General features: G+C 41.2%; 1 protein-coding gene across 2 annotated transcripts; it reads right to left on the bottom strand.

The window, feature by feature from the left end:
* Positions 1–886: 886 nt before the first annotated feature.
* On the bottom strand, positions 887–14,345 carry TYRP1 (tyrosinase related protein 1). Of its 2 annotated transcripts, none has more exons than XM_073635454.1 (8): positions 14,200–14,345; positions 12,860–13,273; positions 9,463–9,785; positions 5,670–5,874; positions 4,971–5,138; positions 4,688–4,867; positions 4,129–4,275; positions 887–1,481 (listed from the first exon to the last, which is right to left on the bottom strand). In XM_073635454.1, exons 2-8 carry the CDS (start codon positions 13,251–13,253, stop codon positions 1,291–1,293), a joined length of 1,608 nt encoding a protein of 535 aa, XP_073491555.1. In that variant the 5' UTR covers positions 13,254–13,273; positions 14,200–14,345; the 3' UTR covers positions 887–1,290. The 2 variants fall into 2 exon arrangements, with proteins under 2 accessions (XP_073491555.1, XP_073491561.1); XM_073635460.1 differs by lacking the exon at positions 14,200–14,345 and adding an exon at positions 13,697–13,809.
* Positions 14,346–16,437: the final 2,092 nt, after the last annotated feature.

The following is a 16,437-nucleotide window of genomic DNA, read 5'->3' as shown; positions in this document are numbered from 1 at the left end:
GGCTAAGGTAGGCAGGACTGATGAGCAGGATATCAACAGGCGAGTCACTGTTGAGAGAAAGGAGCTGGCAATTAGCCGACAGGTGAGTGGCCAGCTCAGAGAAGGAAAGGCTGAGCCCAGCCCTGACAGACAGAATATCAACCAAAAATCCCCACACGATACAAATGGAGATGCAGTTCAGTGAGTAATAAGCATTTTATCCCTGAAGGGTTAATTATGTTTTTATGCTGTATATATTTATCTGCTTTACATATAACTATGCGTGACTCATGGTCATTAGATTGTGTTTGCATGTACAAGCTTAATCAGTAGAAATGTCCCTGCGAGAACATCTTGACTTAACTGCCCGAATGTATCCGATTTTAACTCTTGTTCAGGCCAGTTTCCAACAGTCTAATTTCTGGCATTTTACTGTATATAAACCAAACATGTTTTGACCTCACCTTGTTTCTGGTGTCATGCGTTCCGAGCTCTGACAGGAGTCCCCCAACCATCCAGCTGTTATCCTGCTGGACTTCATGACGCCCAGTCAGGATAACTGAACCACTGGCCAGCATTCTGCTATAGGCCAGGCGGGAAGTGGTTAAACAACAATGTTCAACACACACACACCTCTATATCTCTCTGGAGGTTTTAAAATCAAATGCTGAAGTCCCACAAGTTGTGAAGGTGAATGTACAAACTATAACCAATGGTGTAATTTACCATCTAGAATGCCTGTCCAATATCTGAAATTTCCCTTAGTTACTTATGCCGATTTCATTTTCTAGCTCAGAAACTGAATATTTTAACTTATTGGATCCATTATAAATGAAAATTTGTATTGCTGTAACCAGCACATTTAAGTGACATTGAAAGGGTAATAAAATTAAACACTGCCAGTGTCAAAATATATTTATATATTTTTTTTATTCGGATTTGGCATTCACACATTTACCAATATTGCAACTTAGATTTTCTAAATTGTTCATAGTTTTATGCAGATACAGAGCATTCCTCCTCCACACAAATTAGGTATTTCACATCCCTAGAGGTTGGGCCGCTTGAAATCCCAGCAGGACATAAGAGCATACTATGCAGTTAAAATATAAGAGCTCAAAGAATACATTTAAAAAGGTTCAGCTAAAGTTGACTTTTCTGCCAGAAAGCCCACAAGGACATCTACATCACTGCATGGCACTAAAACTACTGCAGGATTTCTAGGCATTAAAATTGGGCAGAACCATTTCAAACACAAAATGGTGAAGGACGACATGTTCAGTCTATATTGCAATAGTTCTAGTATAGATTTCACACTGCTTGAGTGTTTTCTTTGTCTTCGGCATAACGTGGGTAAGATTCGCCAAGGAGTGGCTGTAGCACCTCATTCTTCTGGTTCTTGCGCCGAACAGCACATGTGGCACCAGCAAAAATTATAGCCACAAGAACTAAGGCTGCTATTACTGCTATAGTAATAATCTCTGTATTGCTCAGTGGACGACCTAAAGAAACAGAATATTCAGGCATCATTTTTCCAAGTTCCTGCCATTCACTCATGTGTACTAAACACTTTAGGATACACCATGGGGGGGCAGGGGTTTAGGGGGAACCATCCCATTACAAAGAATTAGACACAAATTACACACTTTACTCATGCAATATGATGTGCAACCACCATCTGTAATGCAATGACAAAGTAATTCTTTAAAAACAGGTAGCAACAGTTTAATTTATCCTGTGGGCACTGCCATTCCAATACCTAGTACCCAAGAGAGGGAGGGGCATGAGAGCAGGCCCTAAAGTGGTTGTAAAGTTTTTTTTTTTTTTTTTACCATATCTACACTTACCTGCTCTGTGCAAAGGTTTTGCACAGAGTAGCCCTGATCCTATTCTGGGGTCCTATTCCCATGCTCCTTCTCTTCATTGGGTGCCTCACATAAGACTCCATCAACCTATCCAACGAGAGAGACCATGCACATTGCTGGATTGGATGGGCTCAGGCAAAGGAAATGGGGGGCAGCTGCAGCAGAGAAGGTTTTTCACCTTCATGCATAAAAGATGAAACCTTAAAGCTTTGGAACCACTTTAAGGCTGGGTACACACTTGTGTGAATTGGATGCAGGTTTCTCCACACCCAATTCACGACACGAGAGAGTGACAGGCTCTCACTGCAGCCAGTTCGCACATCTTTGGCACCATTTCAGGCAAAAAATTCAGACTCAAAAACTGAACATGCCAGACCCCCTGCTGCAAGGCGCACCACAGATAGTGTAAACCTTTTAAGTTCACACAGTTTAGCCTTAAAACTAATGCTCCACAACTGGAAAACAAAAAAAACAAAAAAAAAAAACAAACAAATACAAACAAAAACACCCCACCCACAACACCTGCATACATTTTAGCCACTTTTAAAAACAATCACTATAGGTTGAATACCTAAAGCCAAAAAGGTTTGTTTTGGATAGAGGGGAGAGGGATAAGAAAACTTGTCAGTTTTTATTGCTGAAAAATAAATTACCGCGCTTCCCAATAAATAAAGCTGCAGTTCTAATTGTAGGCATACAAAAATACATAAATCAAAATAATAAAAAGAACCGCGCTGCAAAATTAAATATATAAAATGTGAATAGAACCACAAACTGCAAGTGACCAAACAAAATATTAAGTCCCAACCAAATTGTCATAAAATGAAACCAAAAATCAGTAGCGACTTGAAATTAAAAAACAAACAATAATGACTGAAGGAAGATGAATCCCAGAGGCCAAATAAATGTTCAAATGGTGATTAATAGAAGTTCATTGACAAACACCCAGTGAAAAATCCGCCACCTATAAAAATGCACGCTTACCAAGGGTAAGCTTTATATCAGCTTATATGTGGAAATCCACTCAGTGGGGACAACACCTTCAATCTCTTCACAGAGGAAGGACAAACAGGAACTCTGTCCAGTGAATCCAAATGGTCAGCAGGGGGAACCTGTCTAACTTTGTCCTGCTTTATGCCTATATTCAGCCACCTCATGCCTGGTCTGCTCCACCATTTTCTTTTCTGGCATTAGGAGATGACTGTCTCTTTATGGCTCAGGCAGCTGGTCCTTTGATGATGCGTTGCGCTCCTTCAGCCACAGAAAGTAGATTTGACACGTTTTGGGTAAGGAGGAGGGAAGGATACTATAGTGCAAGTGCTGCACTTTGCTGCCTGCTGCTCTTTTTGGCACTAAAGTTGATTCATTTCCATCAGTTATAAAGAGTGAATCACAATGTGCTATTCGGGGTAAAAAGAAACATACATAGGAAGCCTTTCAAGGGGACACCTGTTGCCTTCAAGTGGACCTACACCCCTAAATCCTCACTTGCACTATAGTATCCTTCCCTCCTCCTTACCCAAAATGTGTCAAATCTACTTTCTTTAATTGCTTTAATTGTGCTGTGACCCACCTGTACTGTGAGTGGAGTGTCCCGAGAGGGGGGGGGGGGGGGTGTCAGGTATTATCATGCTGTCAGTGTCTGTGGTGCTGAGCTATATACTCTGCTCTGATTCTGGGGCTGTATACTCCTAACAATATGGATGGAAGCAAGTGGAATACAGGGGACAATGGGTGAGGCTTATGGGGAGGGGTAAAAAACAAAAAAAAAACAAAAAACACCCACACATGGTCTGGCACCGCCCCCCCCCCCCCCCCCCCCCCCATCCTAAAACTTCAGTCACCACTGGACTTAATTCAGTATACAGCAGTGCAACGCTCCAATGTGCAATCCTGTCCAGCATGCTGTGATAAATTGCAGCATGTGTGCATTTTATCACAGCTCACTGCACCTCTTGGGTGCATTGTAGTTTGAACAGGACACAGAAGACAAAGTTTTTTGCGTGTCCTAGCGGTGACCTGCATTCTTCCAGCATTGTGAAACACTGGTCCTTATGAATTTACCCACTACAACCTATAAAAGCGATAACTTTCCCCTCTTCTTCACCTCTTTCCCCGCTTAGTCTTGGTTGTCACCTAGCACAAAAAGTAAAATAGATTTTCCTCTAAAGATTTAAGTGGAACAGATTAAAGTGATCATTCATAATTGGCATCCCCCCCCCCCCATATGTGCATGAGACTTAATGACACACAGAACTAATACATAGTCCAACCCATTACTTACTAGGCCATTGAATATCATACAAATATCCCAGGTTTTCTGGTGCGGTTACAAACATTTCATTGTTAGTTACTGGAGGCCAAAAGGGAACCATGTTGTATTGTCGGTTGTGGCCTATTGGTGCATTTTCCAGTGGATATTGAGATGAATCTAAAAAGAAGGCAAAGAAAGTTCCATATGTAAAATGACTATAGTGGTCAGTCTCGAACACACCAGGAAGGGGAGGAGGAGGAAGGGGGGAACACACACACACACACACACCTAGAAGTCCATTAATTACGGCTATGAATCACATACTGACATAATACAGGTGAAGCATGAACTACCAACAGCAGATTTTATAGCTGTATTTTACCCTTGGGAAAAAAGATCTATTACTTAGGGCATCATTTTTTGCTTTGTAAGAATTTAGCTGCATTTCAGTTATATCTTCAATGGTCTGATAAAAAAAACAAAAACACAAGAATATTCTTGTTTCCAGATAGAAGTTAGCATTTGCACCTCAAGTGCTATGGCCATTGGATGTCTCAAGAAGACACAAGAATCGACATGTTCACCTTACCTGGATTATTCCTTTTCAACCATTCATCAAATACTGCATCAGTATAGGTATGGAGAAGTACAAAGAGTGGGTCATTTGGAGATACATGGGTCTGTCCTCCAGTGCCATTCAGGAACAAATGAGCTAGATTATGAAGACTTCTAACTGTAGGATTGTACAGACCAGAAGGTTCACTATACCCTGTAACAAACAAACGAACCAGTAAACCACCTCTCATGGTGTTAGGGATTCAATGTACAATAGCTTATTGCTGACAAATTTAAAGGCAAGACTAAATTTGTACCTTCAATTGTATTTCTAAAACTTTCAGAAGAGTTTGAGAAGAATGGTGGTGTATCAAACAAATTTACTTCCAAGCAGAGCAACACATCTTCCATTTCAGGAAGTCTTTGCACCATGGGTCGGTCAATGTTTCCTGCAGGATTTCGCCTTATTGGGCCACCAGTTGTACCTGAAAAATTAAAGTTAAAACTAAAGCTAGAATTGAATGAAAATAAAAAACCCACAAACAAAACACCTTTGTTGAATATATGCAATGGAAAATTTGATGGAACATATGGATATTGTTATACTCAAATTCAACAAGGTATTTTGACCTAGACACTTATGCAGAAGTGGAGAACTGCCTCTTTTACCAATAATAATGTGGTAACCCCCTTCTATTTGTGCCCATCCATCCCAATTACCAGCAGGGGCTAGAGCTATTGAGCACACACACACACACACACACACTTTAGGGTGGTCTCAACAGAAAAGAGGTTAAGCTTGTCATTGTAAAGATCTCCCAATATGTTGAATGCTTCAAACGCTCACTAGTTTTTTTTTGCTTGCATCTTAAACACCTGCATTACATATGCGCCCCAAGCAGTACTCGAATTAGCCTTTCCCTGTATATACAAAGCAGATTATAGGCACTTTACTCTTAATAGACCATTCTGATAGGAAACATGGTATTCTGAGACAGAATTACATTGGGACCTACTGTTGCAGATCGTTCCAAGGTTTTCATAGTCTTCTACATTTTCACAGACAATTCGCCATTGAGAAAACAAAGAATTTGGACTCAGCAGATTTTGTTCAAAGTTGTTTCTTGCGCCCATTAAGTCATCAGTGCAGATGTCACACTCATTTCCACCAATAGCAAAATTCCAAAAGGGAAGAGCAAAAGAAGGATCCTGTAGAAGATTCTGAAGGTGGGGGGAGGAAATTTTATAAATATTAACCAAATCTAGGAAGCGTTTCTTCATTCTTGTCACATTGTTTTAGCAAGTTTAATGCCAACAGAAAAAATACCAAACCACTGCTAGAATTATGCCAGTCGAAAAAACAGTGCATCATGAATTTGTTTATTCAATTTAGGTAAAAAGTTAGTGGTGTTTGACACATTTAAATTCAAAATCTATAAAGCCATTTGTGGGCACTAGTTTGTGGAATTAGGACTATACAACACTATCTAAGGCAGGGGTCTCAAACTGGCAGCCCTCCAGCTGTTGTAAAACTAAAAGTCCCATCATGCTTGTAACTGTCAGCCTTGCAATGCCTCATGAGATTTGTATTTTTGCAACAGCCAGGGGGCTGCCAGTTTGAGACCCCTGATCTAAGGGTTTAATATCCAAGGAGGTTTTATTATATAATTGCATGGCCCGTTGACATAAGCAAATTGCCTAGTGTTCTAAACAAGACATAGCATATTGATGGAAAATGTCCAGTCTGACTATTCTTCAAATACACAAGAAACTACTCAACCTAGTGACTTAAAACCAGTTTTGGGTAGACTGGATTATAAAGCTGTCCATGCCAAGATCTTATACCTTTTCACATATTGCACCAATTAGATTTACTGCTAAATTTTTGCAGTGGGTTGTGTTTTAGTGAAATAAAAGTGGTATTCCAGTCTACTTCAGTTTTGCATTTTTTGTGCAGGCTCCTTTCTGGTAGTGAAACTGAATACTTGACTTGTACTGCACACAGATTCTCAGTGTGCACTAGAAGCTGCAGCAAGTCAGATCATGTCCACCATATTTCCAGGCTGGTGAACATCCAGCATCACCTTGCGCTTTTCTGCCCAGGTCCTGCCCTTTTCATTGGATTTTCCTTTTTTTTCAATCATGTAGGCTCATCATATGTGGGGCTTACCTAGACAGGATGCATGCAAACACCAACTTATGCAGACTGACATCCACTTTTTTGAAATTTGCCCAACTCCTCCAAAAGAACAAGCTTACATCTTGATACCACCCTACAACTACTATGAGAAAATGTAAAAGGTCAAGATCTGTTGTGCAAAAGTTATTAGTATGCACAATGCACAGATGATTGTAAAAAGGAGATTTAACCAAACTTGTTTTTGGACCAAAACAATGTTCTAGGTTTTTTTTCCCCTCTCTTAAATAAAAAAGGGGGCAAGACCACAGAAAGACAGTTAAAGTGATACAAAGCCTTTTTTTTTAAAAAAACAAACATGTTACATACTTATCTGCTCTGTGCAGTAGTTTTACTCAGTGCAGCCCCGATCCTCTTTTCTGGTCCCTTGCCGGAACTCCTGCCAAGTGCCCCCACAGCAAGCCACTTGCTACAGGGCCCCCCCCCAAGCCGCTGCTCCGTGTCCATTCAGACACAAAGCTGAGGCTTGGCCCTTTCTTTATTGGCTCACTGACAGCAGCGGAAGCCAATGGCACCCACTGTGTGTCTCAACCAATCATGAGGGAGAGTCCTGGACAGCTGAGTCTTGCGTGCAACATTGCTGGATTGAGATGGGGCTCAGGTAAGTATTAGGGGGTGGGGAAAATGGGATTGCTGCACACAGGTTTTGTATCTTAATGCATAAGATGCATTAAGATACAAAATGATCCGCCTTTAGAACCAACCACTTTTAGTATGGAGAAGTGGGTGGAGCGTGATCTTTCAAGGACTGGATTGTGTACAAAATAAATGACTGGCTTATGCATTGCCATTTGTCATGTATAACTACAAGACAAGTTTTAGCTAAATAAAATGCAACAACTGTGTCACATTTCTATCACAGAAGCGGTCTACCTAAAAAGCTAAAATTCCTTTAGGTGTAGGTTTGATGGACTACTCCACCTTTCTGCCCCTCAATGCTCAAGGACTCCAGAAGTAAAGTCTAGTCCTTGTTCTGTTACCACAGAAATAGAGCATTTCCACGCTTTAATGAATTTCTCAAATTTTAAAATGTAATGGAGGCATTTGAATGCAAAATCACAGCAGTATCATTAAATGAGGCTTCAATAGAGGAAATGCTTCTCAATGCTTATGCTGAAACCTGGTAGGAAGATTTTGCTCAGTGTTAAAGTGATCGGAAAAAAAAAAAAAAAAAAAAGAAGAAAAAAAAAAAAAAAAAACCCATCCATCATACTTACCTGCTCTGTGCAGTCTTGTTCCTCCTCAGGTCCCCCACCGGCACTCCAGGCTCCCCATGTCCTGCCTAGTACTTCTATAACAAGCAACGTGCTATGGGGGAACCCAAGCAGGCTCACTCCCGAGTTGCTGCTCTGTGTCCATTCACTCAAGCATGGCTTGGCCCCACCCTCATTGGCTGCGATTGACAGTATTGGGAGCCAATGGCTACTGCTGCTGTCTCAGCTAATGAGGGAGAGATCCGGGGAGAGCTGAGTGTACATCACTGGGTCAAGATAGGGCATGGGCAAGTATTAGGGGGGGCTGGGGGCGCTGCTATACACAAAAAACAAACAAAAAAAAAAAAACCCCATACACCACGCTAGCCTTTACAACCACTTTAAATAGGGGACATTGGCATATCCTCCAATATGACATTTTCTGTAATTTAATGTCGATGCAGCCAGAGGCAACTAGATCCTTCAGGGCCCTGGCGCAAGAAACCATGAAGCCTGCCCTCTTCTTCCCAAAACTGGAAGCCCAGGGCTTGGATGGGTGTCCATGACATCCTCTTGCCTCCAATGTGCCTGCTGGGGTGCGCATCCAGCACGATCACCAGCCACAGTGGCCCTTTAACATGCGATTAGCTGATCACATGTAAACAGGCATGCCAGTTATCGGCAGTCCTTTCTTTCCACGATGTGTCGATTTGAGGAAAGGAGAGCTGTTAACCAGCAAGGCTGTCAGTACATGGTTTACACTGATAATCAGGGCACTGGTCATCAGTGCCCTGATCAGGGCTTAATGTTGCCAATGCCCATCGTGCTGCGTCAGTGCCACACATCACTGCCAGTGCAGGCTCTGAGCCGTATAAGATATGCTCTCAGCATCTTGCAGCAAGCAACCCCGCTGGAGCCCCCCCTCCCTACAGTGGTGGAATGCTAGGACGGCTTATGCCCCCTTCACAGCTCACCCACTCGGTAATCCAGCAGCTCAGGGAGGTTTCACTCTTTGAAGCAGCAGGTTGCTTGGTGAGCTGTGATGTCAAGGTGTGTTCCCGAGCAGCTCAGCGTGGAGCTGGGAGCAGCAGAGGGAAGCTGGATAGGAAGGGGCAACAGAAGAATTCCTGCAGCCGCTGAATGCCTGCAGGGGATCAATTCCGCCCCTCCTATTCAGCTGTAGAGGGGGGGCCCCTGGAGCATGGGGATGGGTCGCAAGTGCATCCCCTACAGCTATGCCCCTGGTTGCAGCTACTAAGATTTTAAATTTCTATATGAAAAACACTAAAGAAATGTATACAGCTGATCCAGGGCAAAGTGTGCATATATCTGTCAGGGCCACAGATATGGACATTTCTGTACCCAGTGGTAAAGAGTGGATAAAAAAGGTAGCCAATTCACACAGTCAAAAAGCTGTACCTGTATGTCCCTCTCCAGTTGCATCAAGTGGAACCTGTGCCAAGTTAAGAATGCTGGACCTTCATGAGAAAAGTCTATCCCACCAGCACTTCCTTGACCTTGTCCCAGAAAGGTTTTGCTGACACTGTAGAAGTGTGTCCAGACAAAGAAGTCATAAATTGAAATGTTCTCAAAATTTGTAGTATTCCTTTCTCGATCGAGGAGCTCGTTGTAGTGCCTTGTAGCAATGACATAGTCTGGATGCACAGTATTTTTTGCAAGGTCAAGTGTACTAATAAAGCGTTGGCGCTCCTCAGCACGTAGGTCCAAAATGTTTTTCCTTACTAGAATACAAAGTGGAAAGATTAGCATGAACATTTACCTTTAGAGAAAACACACACACACACACACACACACACACACACACACACACTTTTGAAGCCATTAAAAAAAAAAAAGTCACTGCTCATGCTAAGAGGAATAAAATCTGCTGCCACCATTTGTATTCCTTTGACACAGGAAGAGACCTTAATATAGGTGAAACTTGTCAAATTAGTGTATTAAACCATAGTACAAATGGCCATAGTCTCAACCTAAAGTGAGTAATTTATTATATTAGTAGGTAGGAGATGCCAGCCCTTACAGCAGTGGAAAGTGCTCAGTTGGTTTCCACAAGGCTGCTCATCTCGATCTTTCCAGCTCAGTTTCATCTGCTGTCAGAAGGGTGAGACTCTTTGGCAGATTGGTAAGGTTTTGCGGTTATGATGCATATCTATGCATTTCAGTTCATGACTCTAGGAGCCAATAGATGAGAGCCTGTTCAACAGTACCCTACTGGCAAACATATCCCACGTCTGACATTAAAGTTGTTACCTGCCCACCATTTAGATTCCATGATCCTAAAATGCTCACTGCATCAATGATGGGTCTCTTTACTATGGAGGAAATAGCAAATGTTTACAAAACTTAGGCACAGTTCTCACTGATGCAACAGTCGCTCTGACTTTGGAGCACTTGTCGCATCAGAAGTCAAACCCTATTCTGTGCAATGTAACTTTTCTAATCGGTGCGACTTGAGCCTCTGACTTAGAAAAAGGTTCCTGCACTACTTTTGGTCCGACTTGCATTGACATCTTAAAAATTTGCATGCAAGTCGTCATGCTGGGTTCCGTCTTTGAAGTCGCAGGCAGTGCGAACCTAGGCTAATGGAGGAACTATAAACAGAGCAAGAGAATGGGAGTTAAAGAGCATAAAGTGACAGGATCAGGAAATAGACCTCCACAATTTGTGTGGCCTTGGAAACTTGAGGATTTTCACAATTGAAAATACCAGCATGTTTTCGGATGAACTACTTCCAAGTCCAACCCAGCAAAGCTTTAAAAAAGGAAGACTGCTGGTAAACATATGTAGGTTGCCACCAATGACATAGCCATGTAGTACATTTTCCCATTCCTATCAATTTAGGTCATTTGTTACCAACCTGCAACAAGTATGCAGAGCAGTTCTTGCTTTATGTGCTACATACCTGCTCTGGGACAGACAAACCAGAGAAAGCCAGTTATCTAGCATTTTAAGACATTGCATAGATCTTTAGGATTATCAAATGATTCAAATACCAAAATAAACCCTTTGCAAATATCTTAGCTCTGGTTACTTCTCATAATTTACATAGCATGCTTTGAAAGAGGACATTGACTCTGCAAAGTAATTAACATATTTAACAGCCGGGTCATCAGGATGACAAAATAAGGTGTACAGATTTAAAAGATCAAAGCCTCCAAGTTTGATCAGTGAGAGGTAGATCCTAACCAAGGACCCCAAAAATGCAGTCAAACTGGGTGGCCTCTTTTCTTAACCAAATGTTTCCATAGTGAAAACAGTCTTTTCTGGCCTCTAAGGTCAGGAAAGGGGTTTACATCGGGCAAACAGGATAGTTATTTGGCAAACAATGGATTTGCAGCAAGTACTTGGTATGTGAATCTGTAAATCCTGCAGTGATACAGTTAGAGAGATAAGAACTTGATGCCTATGTAGACTACTGAAAAGAAAAAAAAAAAAATACCCCACACCAGAGTACAATGTGAAGGCATCCAGAATGTACCATGTGCTAGGACTTGGTGAGAACAAGTACGGATTGTGGTCAGTTGTAATTTAGTTTGGTAAAAATATGCAAGTAAAATTTACTGGCTCTTGAGCACATCCTTTCTCCATGCAATCTCAAGTTTGTGGTAGGGCCAGCAATTAGAGATTCTGCTTACGTTATGGCAGACTTCATAGCCACCTGGGCCTTGCAGGTGTTTGATAGCACCATAAGAGGCCATGAAGAAGCCCCCCCAGTGCATCCCATGGGAAACATCAAGATTCCTAATAGTGGGCAATAGCCTAAAATCTTACAGAGACAGTTCGGGTTGGGTCATCCAACCAGCTGGGAGTTCATGCTCCACAAACCGATCTAATTGGAATTACAAAAAAAAAAAAAAAAAAAATATAGATCAAAAAGGAGTGTGGTTGGATATGCCCCTTGATAGGAAGTTTTAGCCTATTACATATGAGAGTGTATCAAGGGTTCCAAATGCCAGATTTAATCAGTTGAGGGATTTAATGCGAATTTGAGTGGCACACGAATATATTGTCCTCTGGATGTCTCCCCCAGCACAGCATCAATAACGTCTAACAATTAGTCCAACCCTGAGAACCAGGTCAGTCCTTCCTCCACCCCCAAGCAGTCTCATCTGGTGGTCTGGAACAGCAGTTCACCTTTTGTAACATGTTCCAACAGCTGCAGCCATTCCCCCTCCAGTGACAGGTGCCCTGTCATGGTTTGAACATAACAAATACTCTGAGAAATCTGCAGGAGTTCTACATGGCACCCACGATCTGCTGATTGCAGATGTAAGGCTTTCCAGGCTCCAAAAAATAAAAAACCCACCAAGTGAACCCAGATAGGTTATTGAACTCAAGTCTTACGCCTTGTTTACATGCCCACCAGATAACCCTTTTATGCAACAGGAAGAACAAATCAGGTGTTTATGAATCATTGCATGAACAGTCAGGTTCTCTTTAGCATAAACCTTTCACATGCTAAGGATACCCATCATTGTCATATTTATAACCATTAGAAAAACTTTTTTGGACTGTAAAGATTTAAATAGACATTTAATAAAGTATTGGAAATATAAAACTGTTATGGCTACAAATGTGCACCAAGAAGCTGTAACAGGAAATGTATGGTTAAAAACAAGTGAATTCTTGCACAAAACTAATTTTTCAAACACCAGAAATGATTAGCAAATGCCATTTACAACAATCAGAAAAATGGGGATTTGTCTGACAGTTATATCATGAGGTCTGTGTTAACAGGTATGATTTATATGGTTCCCCTAGTATTTAGCTGTCAAACTAGTTTTTGTTCACTTACCAACTACAAGCGGTTGATCACAGTTGTCACCAGTCCATCCCGGTCTGCAGCTTCCACAGTTGTACCCATAGAAACGTCCATTACACAAACAAGTCCTGTTAAAGAAGCGGAGAGGCCAACGTTCACGATCATCCAGACCATCAAGTGTATACTGGGGTCCATGAGGTCTGGAGTCTGCTGTAACTTGCACACATAGCCCCCGGCCAACAGTAAAGCCACACTGGTCAGCGGGATTTGGAGACTGTTGGGGAAAGAGACCAGGACAGCACTCTCCACTAGTTAAGGCTTCTGCAGTGACACACTGACGAGGAAATTGTGCAGAAATCGGGTCATGAAAAAGGGCAACCACAAATGCCACCGCAAAGGTACGCCAAGACATGTAGCACAACATCATTGTTTGATGGACAGTCACAGCTGTAGAAGAACAGATACAGATGAGAGAACTGGTGTTGTCGGGAGTTATAACATTTAACTAGATTACATAAAACCTCTGAAATGAAGCCTAATAAAGCTTAGCAGTTAAAATTTTACCAGCTTTGATGAAGGGCCCCTCCTTTTTAACTCAGCATATCTAATAGGCATAGTAACCGATGTTTGCCATATTAGCGATTATAAAAAGCATTTGCTCAGACAGAACAAGCGATTTTCACACCAAGCTTAACTAATCTGATTGCTGCAATTATACACTCGAGTCAGCTAAACAAAACTTAGAATATGCATGTAATGAAGCTGCAAGGCAGCAAAAAGATTTTGGATATTAAAGAAAAAGTTTGTAATATTACCTTCACAGGAGTAGGAAAAAAAAAAAAAAAAAAAAAAAACCCAAAACACACTCACCACAGATTAATGATTCAGTGGTGCTCTAACACAGCTTTCAACTAACGTTTTTATGGATGAAAGCCACACCCAGGCAGCTTCCCCACACATCAATTACTTCTGAGGCTTGTACAATAAAGCATGTGTCTTATAATCCCTGCTAGTGACAAGCTGTTACTTTTGGTCTGTTTAACATCCATGCTTAGCCCCTACTTGTTCACCAAACAATCATATGTTGATGGAGGGGGGGGTTGGGAATTTAGTCCAAAAGGGGCGCAGCAAAATAAGTCTTAGACGTAATGAAAAAACGAGGAGAGGAAAAATAAAAGTTTACCTACAGTTCCTTCAAAGTATACAGACTTAGCAGTTTCACATTTCAGAAGGACCACAGGTATCAAATAGAATTGACAAGCTTACATTAAATATTTCAGCTAAAAGAACATTACACTTTTTTAAATATATCTCTTGGCAACTACCAGATTTTAATTTCTCATTAGTACCCCACCATTTTAAACATCACATACCTTTACATCAAAAGGATTGCAGCTGCTCTTAAGAAGTTGGATGTTAAAAGATAGGCATTACTTTGTTTTCAGGTCCATTTCCTGATAATCCTTTTGATAGAGTCAGAAGATTTTTCCTGCCCAGTCTAATCCTTTTATATCAGTGAAGTTTACCCAGCACATGATCTCTTTCATTATGATCGTCTTGTGACCAGAACGCTTGAGCATGGGTCAAAGAAAAGAATTTTGACAAACCTGGACATAACATTCCTTAAACCAAAATGTTTCCTCTTTAGCAGCTTATTAGACCAACTCTCCCCAAACATACCGTATGTATTGAAGAGAGCAATGGTCTATCAAGTCAGTGCAACATCACATGCACGTTACAGGGGAGAAAGCTGATTATAGAACTACCATTAAAAAAAAAAAAAATCAAAACTGGCTTCTTCAAAGTTTCCACGCTAATTTCAGTGGCAATACTCACCTAGAAAAAGATTCAGCTTACATGCAACAATATTTGCTGAAGCACCTATTTATCAAATCCATTGATGAGTGATCAAGCTGACCACTTGTTCATTAACTATTCCCATGTTAACCCTTTGTTTAGTGATTGAAAGTATACCTGTCATAGATAAAATATGACTGTTTCCACTGCTGACTTTTGGAAAATGCTATTTGACTGGCTGTGGCTAGCTTCAGTGTTTCTGAGTCGCTGACCCAGAACAAGCATACCACCAATGAAAGCCTGTGAAAGTCAGAATTATATTTTGTTGCTTGTTTCAGATTAAGTAACTCAGGAAGTACTAAATTTAAAGATCCAGCATGTGAACCAAATAATTTTATAAATGACTATTTTATCTCCACTGCAAGTGGCTCAATTTTCTGTTCTATCTGATTGACATAATTAAATATCTTTATATTTACCAGTCTGAAAATAATTTTAAGGAATAATAATTTTTGTAAATTAACCTCAACGTTGGTTACATGTATTGCTTAAACATTTATCAGTCTAGAGCAGCACTCATAACTCCTATCCAAATGTATGTTCAACAGGTTGTTCTTACTTATTACTAATGCATTTAAAGAATCAGTACACCCAGATCTAGGAGCATTATAGTGGTTATAAAGATAGAAGGTTTTTTACCCTAATGCATCCTCTAGATTCAAGTAAAAAACATTCGGTGATCAGGTCCCCCCCTCAGCTCCCCCAAATACTTACCCAAGCAGTTGCGGCCCATCCATTAAGGGTGCATGGCGCTGCCCCCCTCATTCCAACGGCGTCTCTGTTATCCATGTGTCCGGCTCCTTTCAGGACACCGACACATGGATTCCAATGCGGAGGGACTGTTTTTTTCAAGCACCGATTAGGGCCAGAGGCTCTAATAGGCTTCAATATAGGGTTATATGGTTATATGATTAGGGAAGTTTCACGTCTTGAAACAAAGTGGATCTACCAAGCTCAGACTTATGCTCCCTTCGGTATGAATATTGAATGGGACATTAACGCATTTATTAATAATGGATAGGTATGTACCTATCACATATTGATGTGCGTTCTTTTTGTTCTTGCGGTATTCATCATAGGACTGCTAATGTGGTTGTTATTGTCTTTGGGCTTATTTATTTATTTTTTGTTAGGTCCACAGATTGTCAGTTTATCTATATATTTCATGTGAGCCTATGTTGTTTTATATGATGTATGTATTATGCTTGTTTACTGTTTTACTGCCACAAGAGGTCGCCACTCCTTGACATCCATACGCACTTATAATCCCTCCTCCCATATATTACTCTATTGAGTTCAAATGATTATTCAGAAATGAACCTATTGGAATTTTTGTGATTTGAAATTTTTTAGTTAAAAACCTTTTTGGGCTATTTATGAGCCTAATTTTATTATTATTTTTCACGCTGGTCATGTTCCGGTATTGAGTAGGTGTTTACTTCCCTTATCCTGAACATACTATGCTGGTTACTCCCTACTGAAACCAGCAGCGCTGCTTCTCACCAGACTTGCTGCTGTCAATCAAATCTTGTGAGGATGGAGCAGGGGCAAGGCCGAGCTGTGCTATGTGTGTTAATAGGTGCAGACAGCCCGGCTCGGGATCAAGCCCACATGAGTGTCCCCATAGCAAGTGGCTTGCTATGGGGGCACTCGGAAGGGAAGAGGAGCCAGGAGGACCCCAGAAGAGGAAGTTTGGGGCTGCTCTGTATAAAACCAATGCACTGGGCAGTTAAGTATTACATCTTTATTACTTC

This window comes from Aquarana catesbeiana, linkage group LG01, assembly GCF_042186555.1.
Source record: "Aquarana catesbeiana isolate 2022-GZ linkage group LG01, ASM4218655v1, whole genome shotgun sequence".
In the NCBI taxonomy this organism is placed as follows: domain Eukaryota; kingdom Metazoa; phylum Chordata; class Amphibia; order Anura; family Ranidae; genus Aquarana; species Aquarana catesbeiana.
This window is presented reverse-complemented; position numbering and strand designations above follow the sequence as displayed.

Excerpts from the sequence above, each read along its gene's own strand:
- TYRP1 (XM_073635454.1), bottom strand. The coding sequence starts at position 13,253 with ATGATGTTGTGCTACATGTCTTGGCGTACCTTTGCGGTGGCATTTGTG. Across the intron at positions 9,786-12,859 it reads TGATCAACCGCTTGTAGTTG|TAAGGAAAAACATTTTGGAC; the intron begins GTAAGTGAACAA and ends TTTGTATTCTAG. Across the intron at positions 5,139-5,669 it reads CCTTGGAACGATCTGCAACA|GTACAACTGGTGGCCCAATA; the intron begins GTAGGTCCCAAT and ends TTAATTTTTCAG.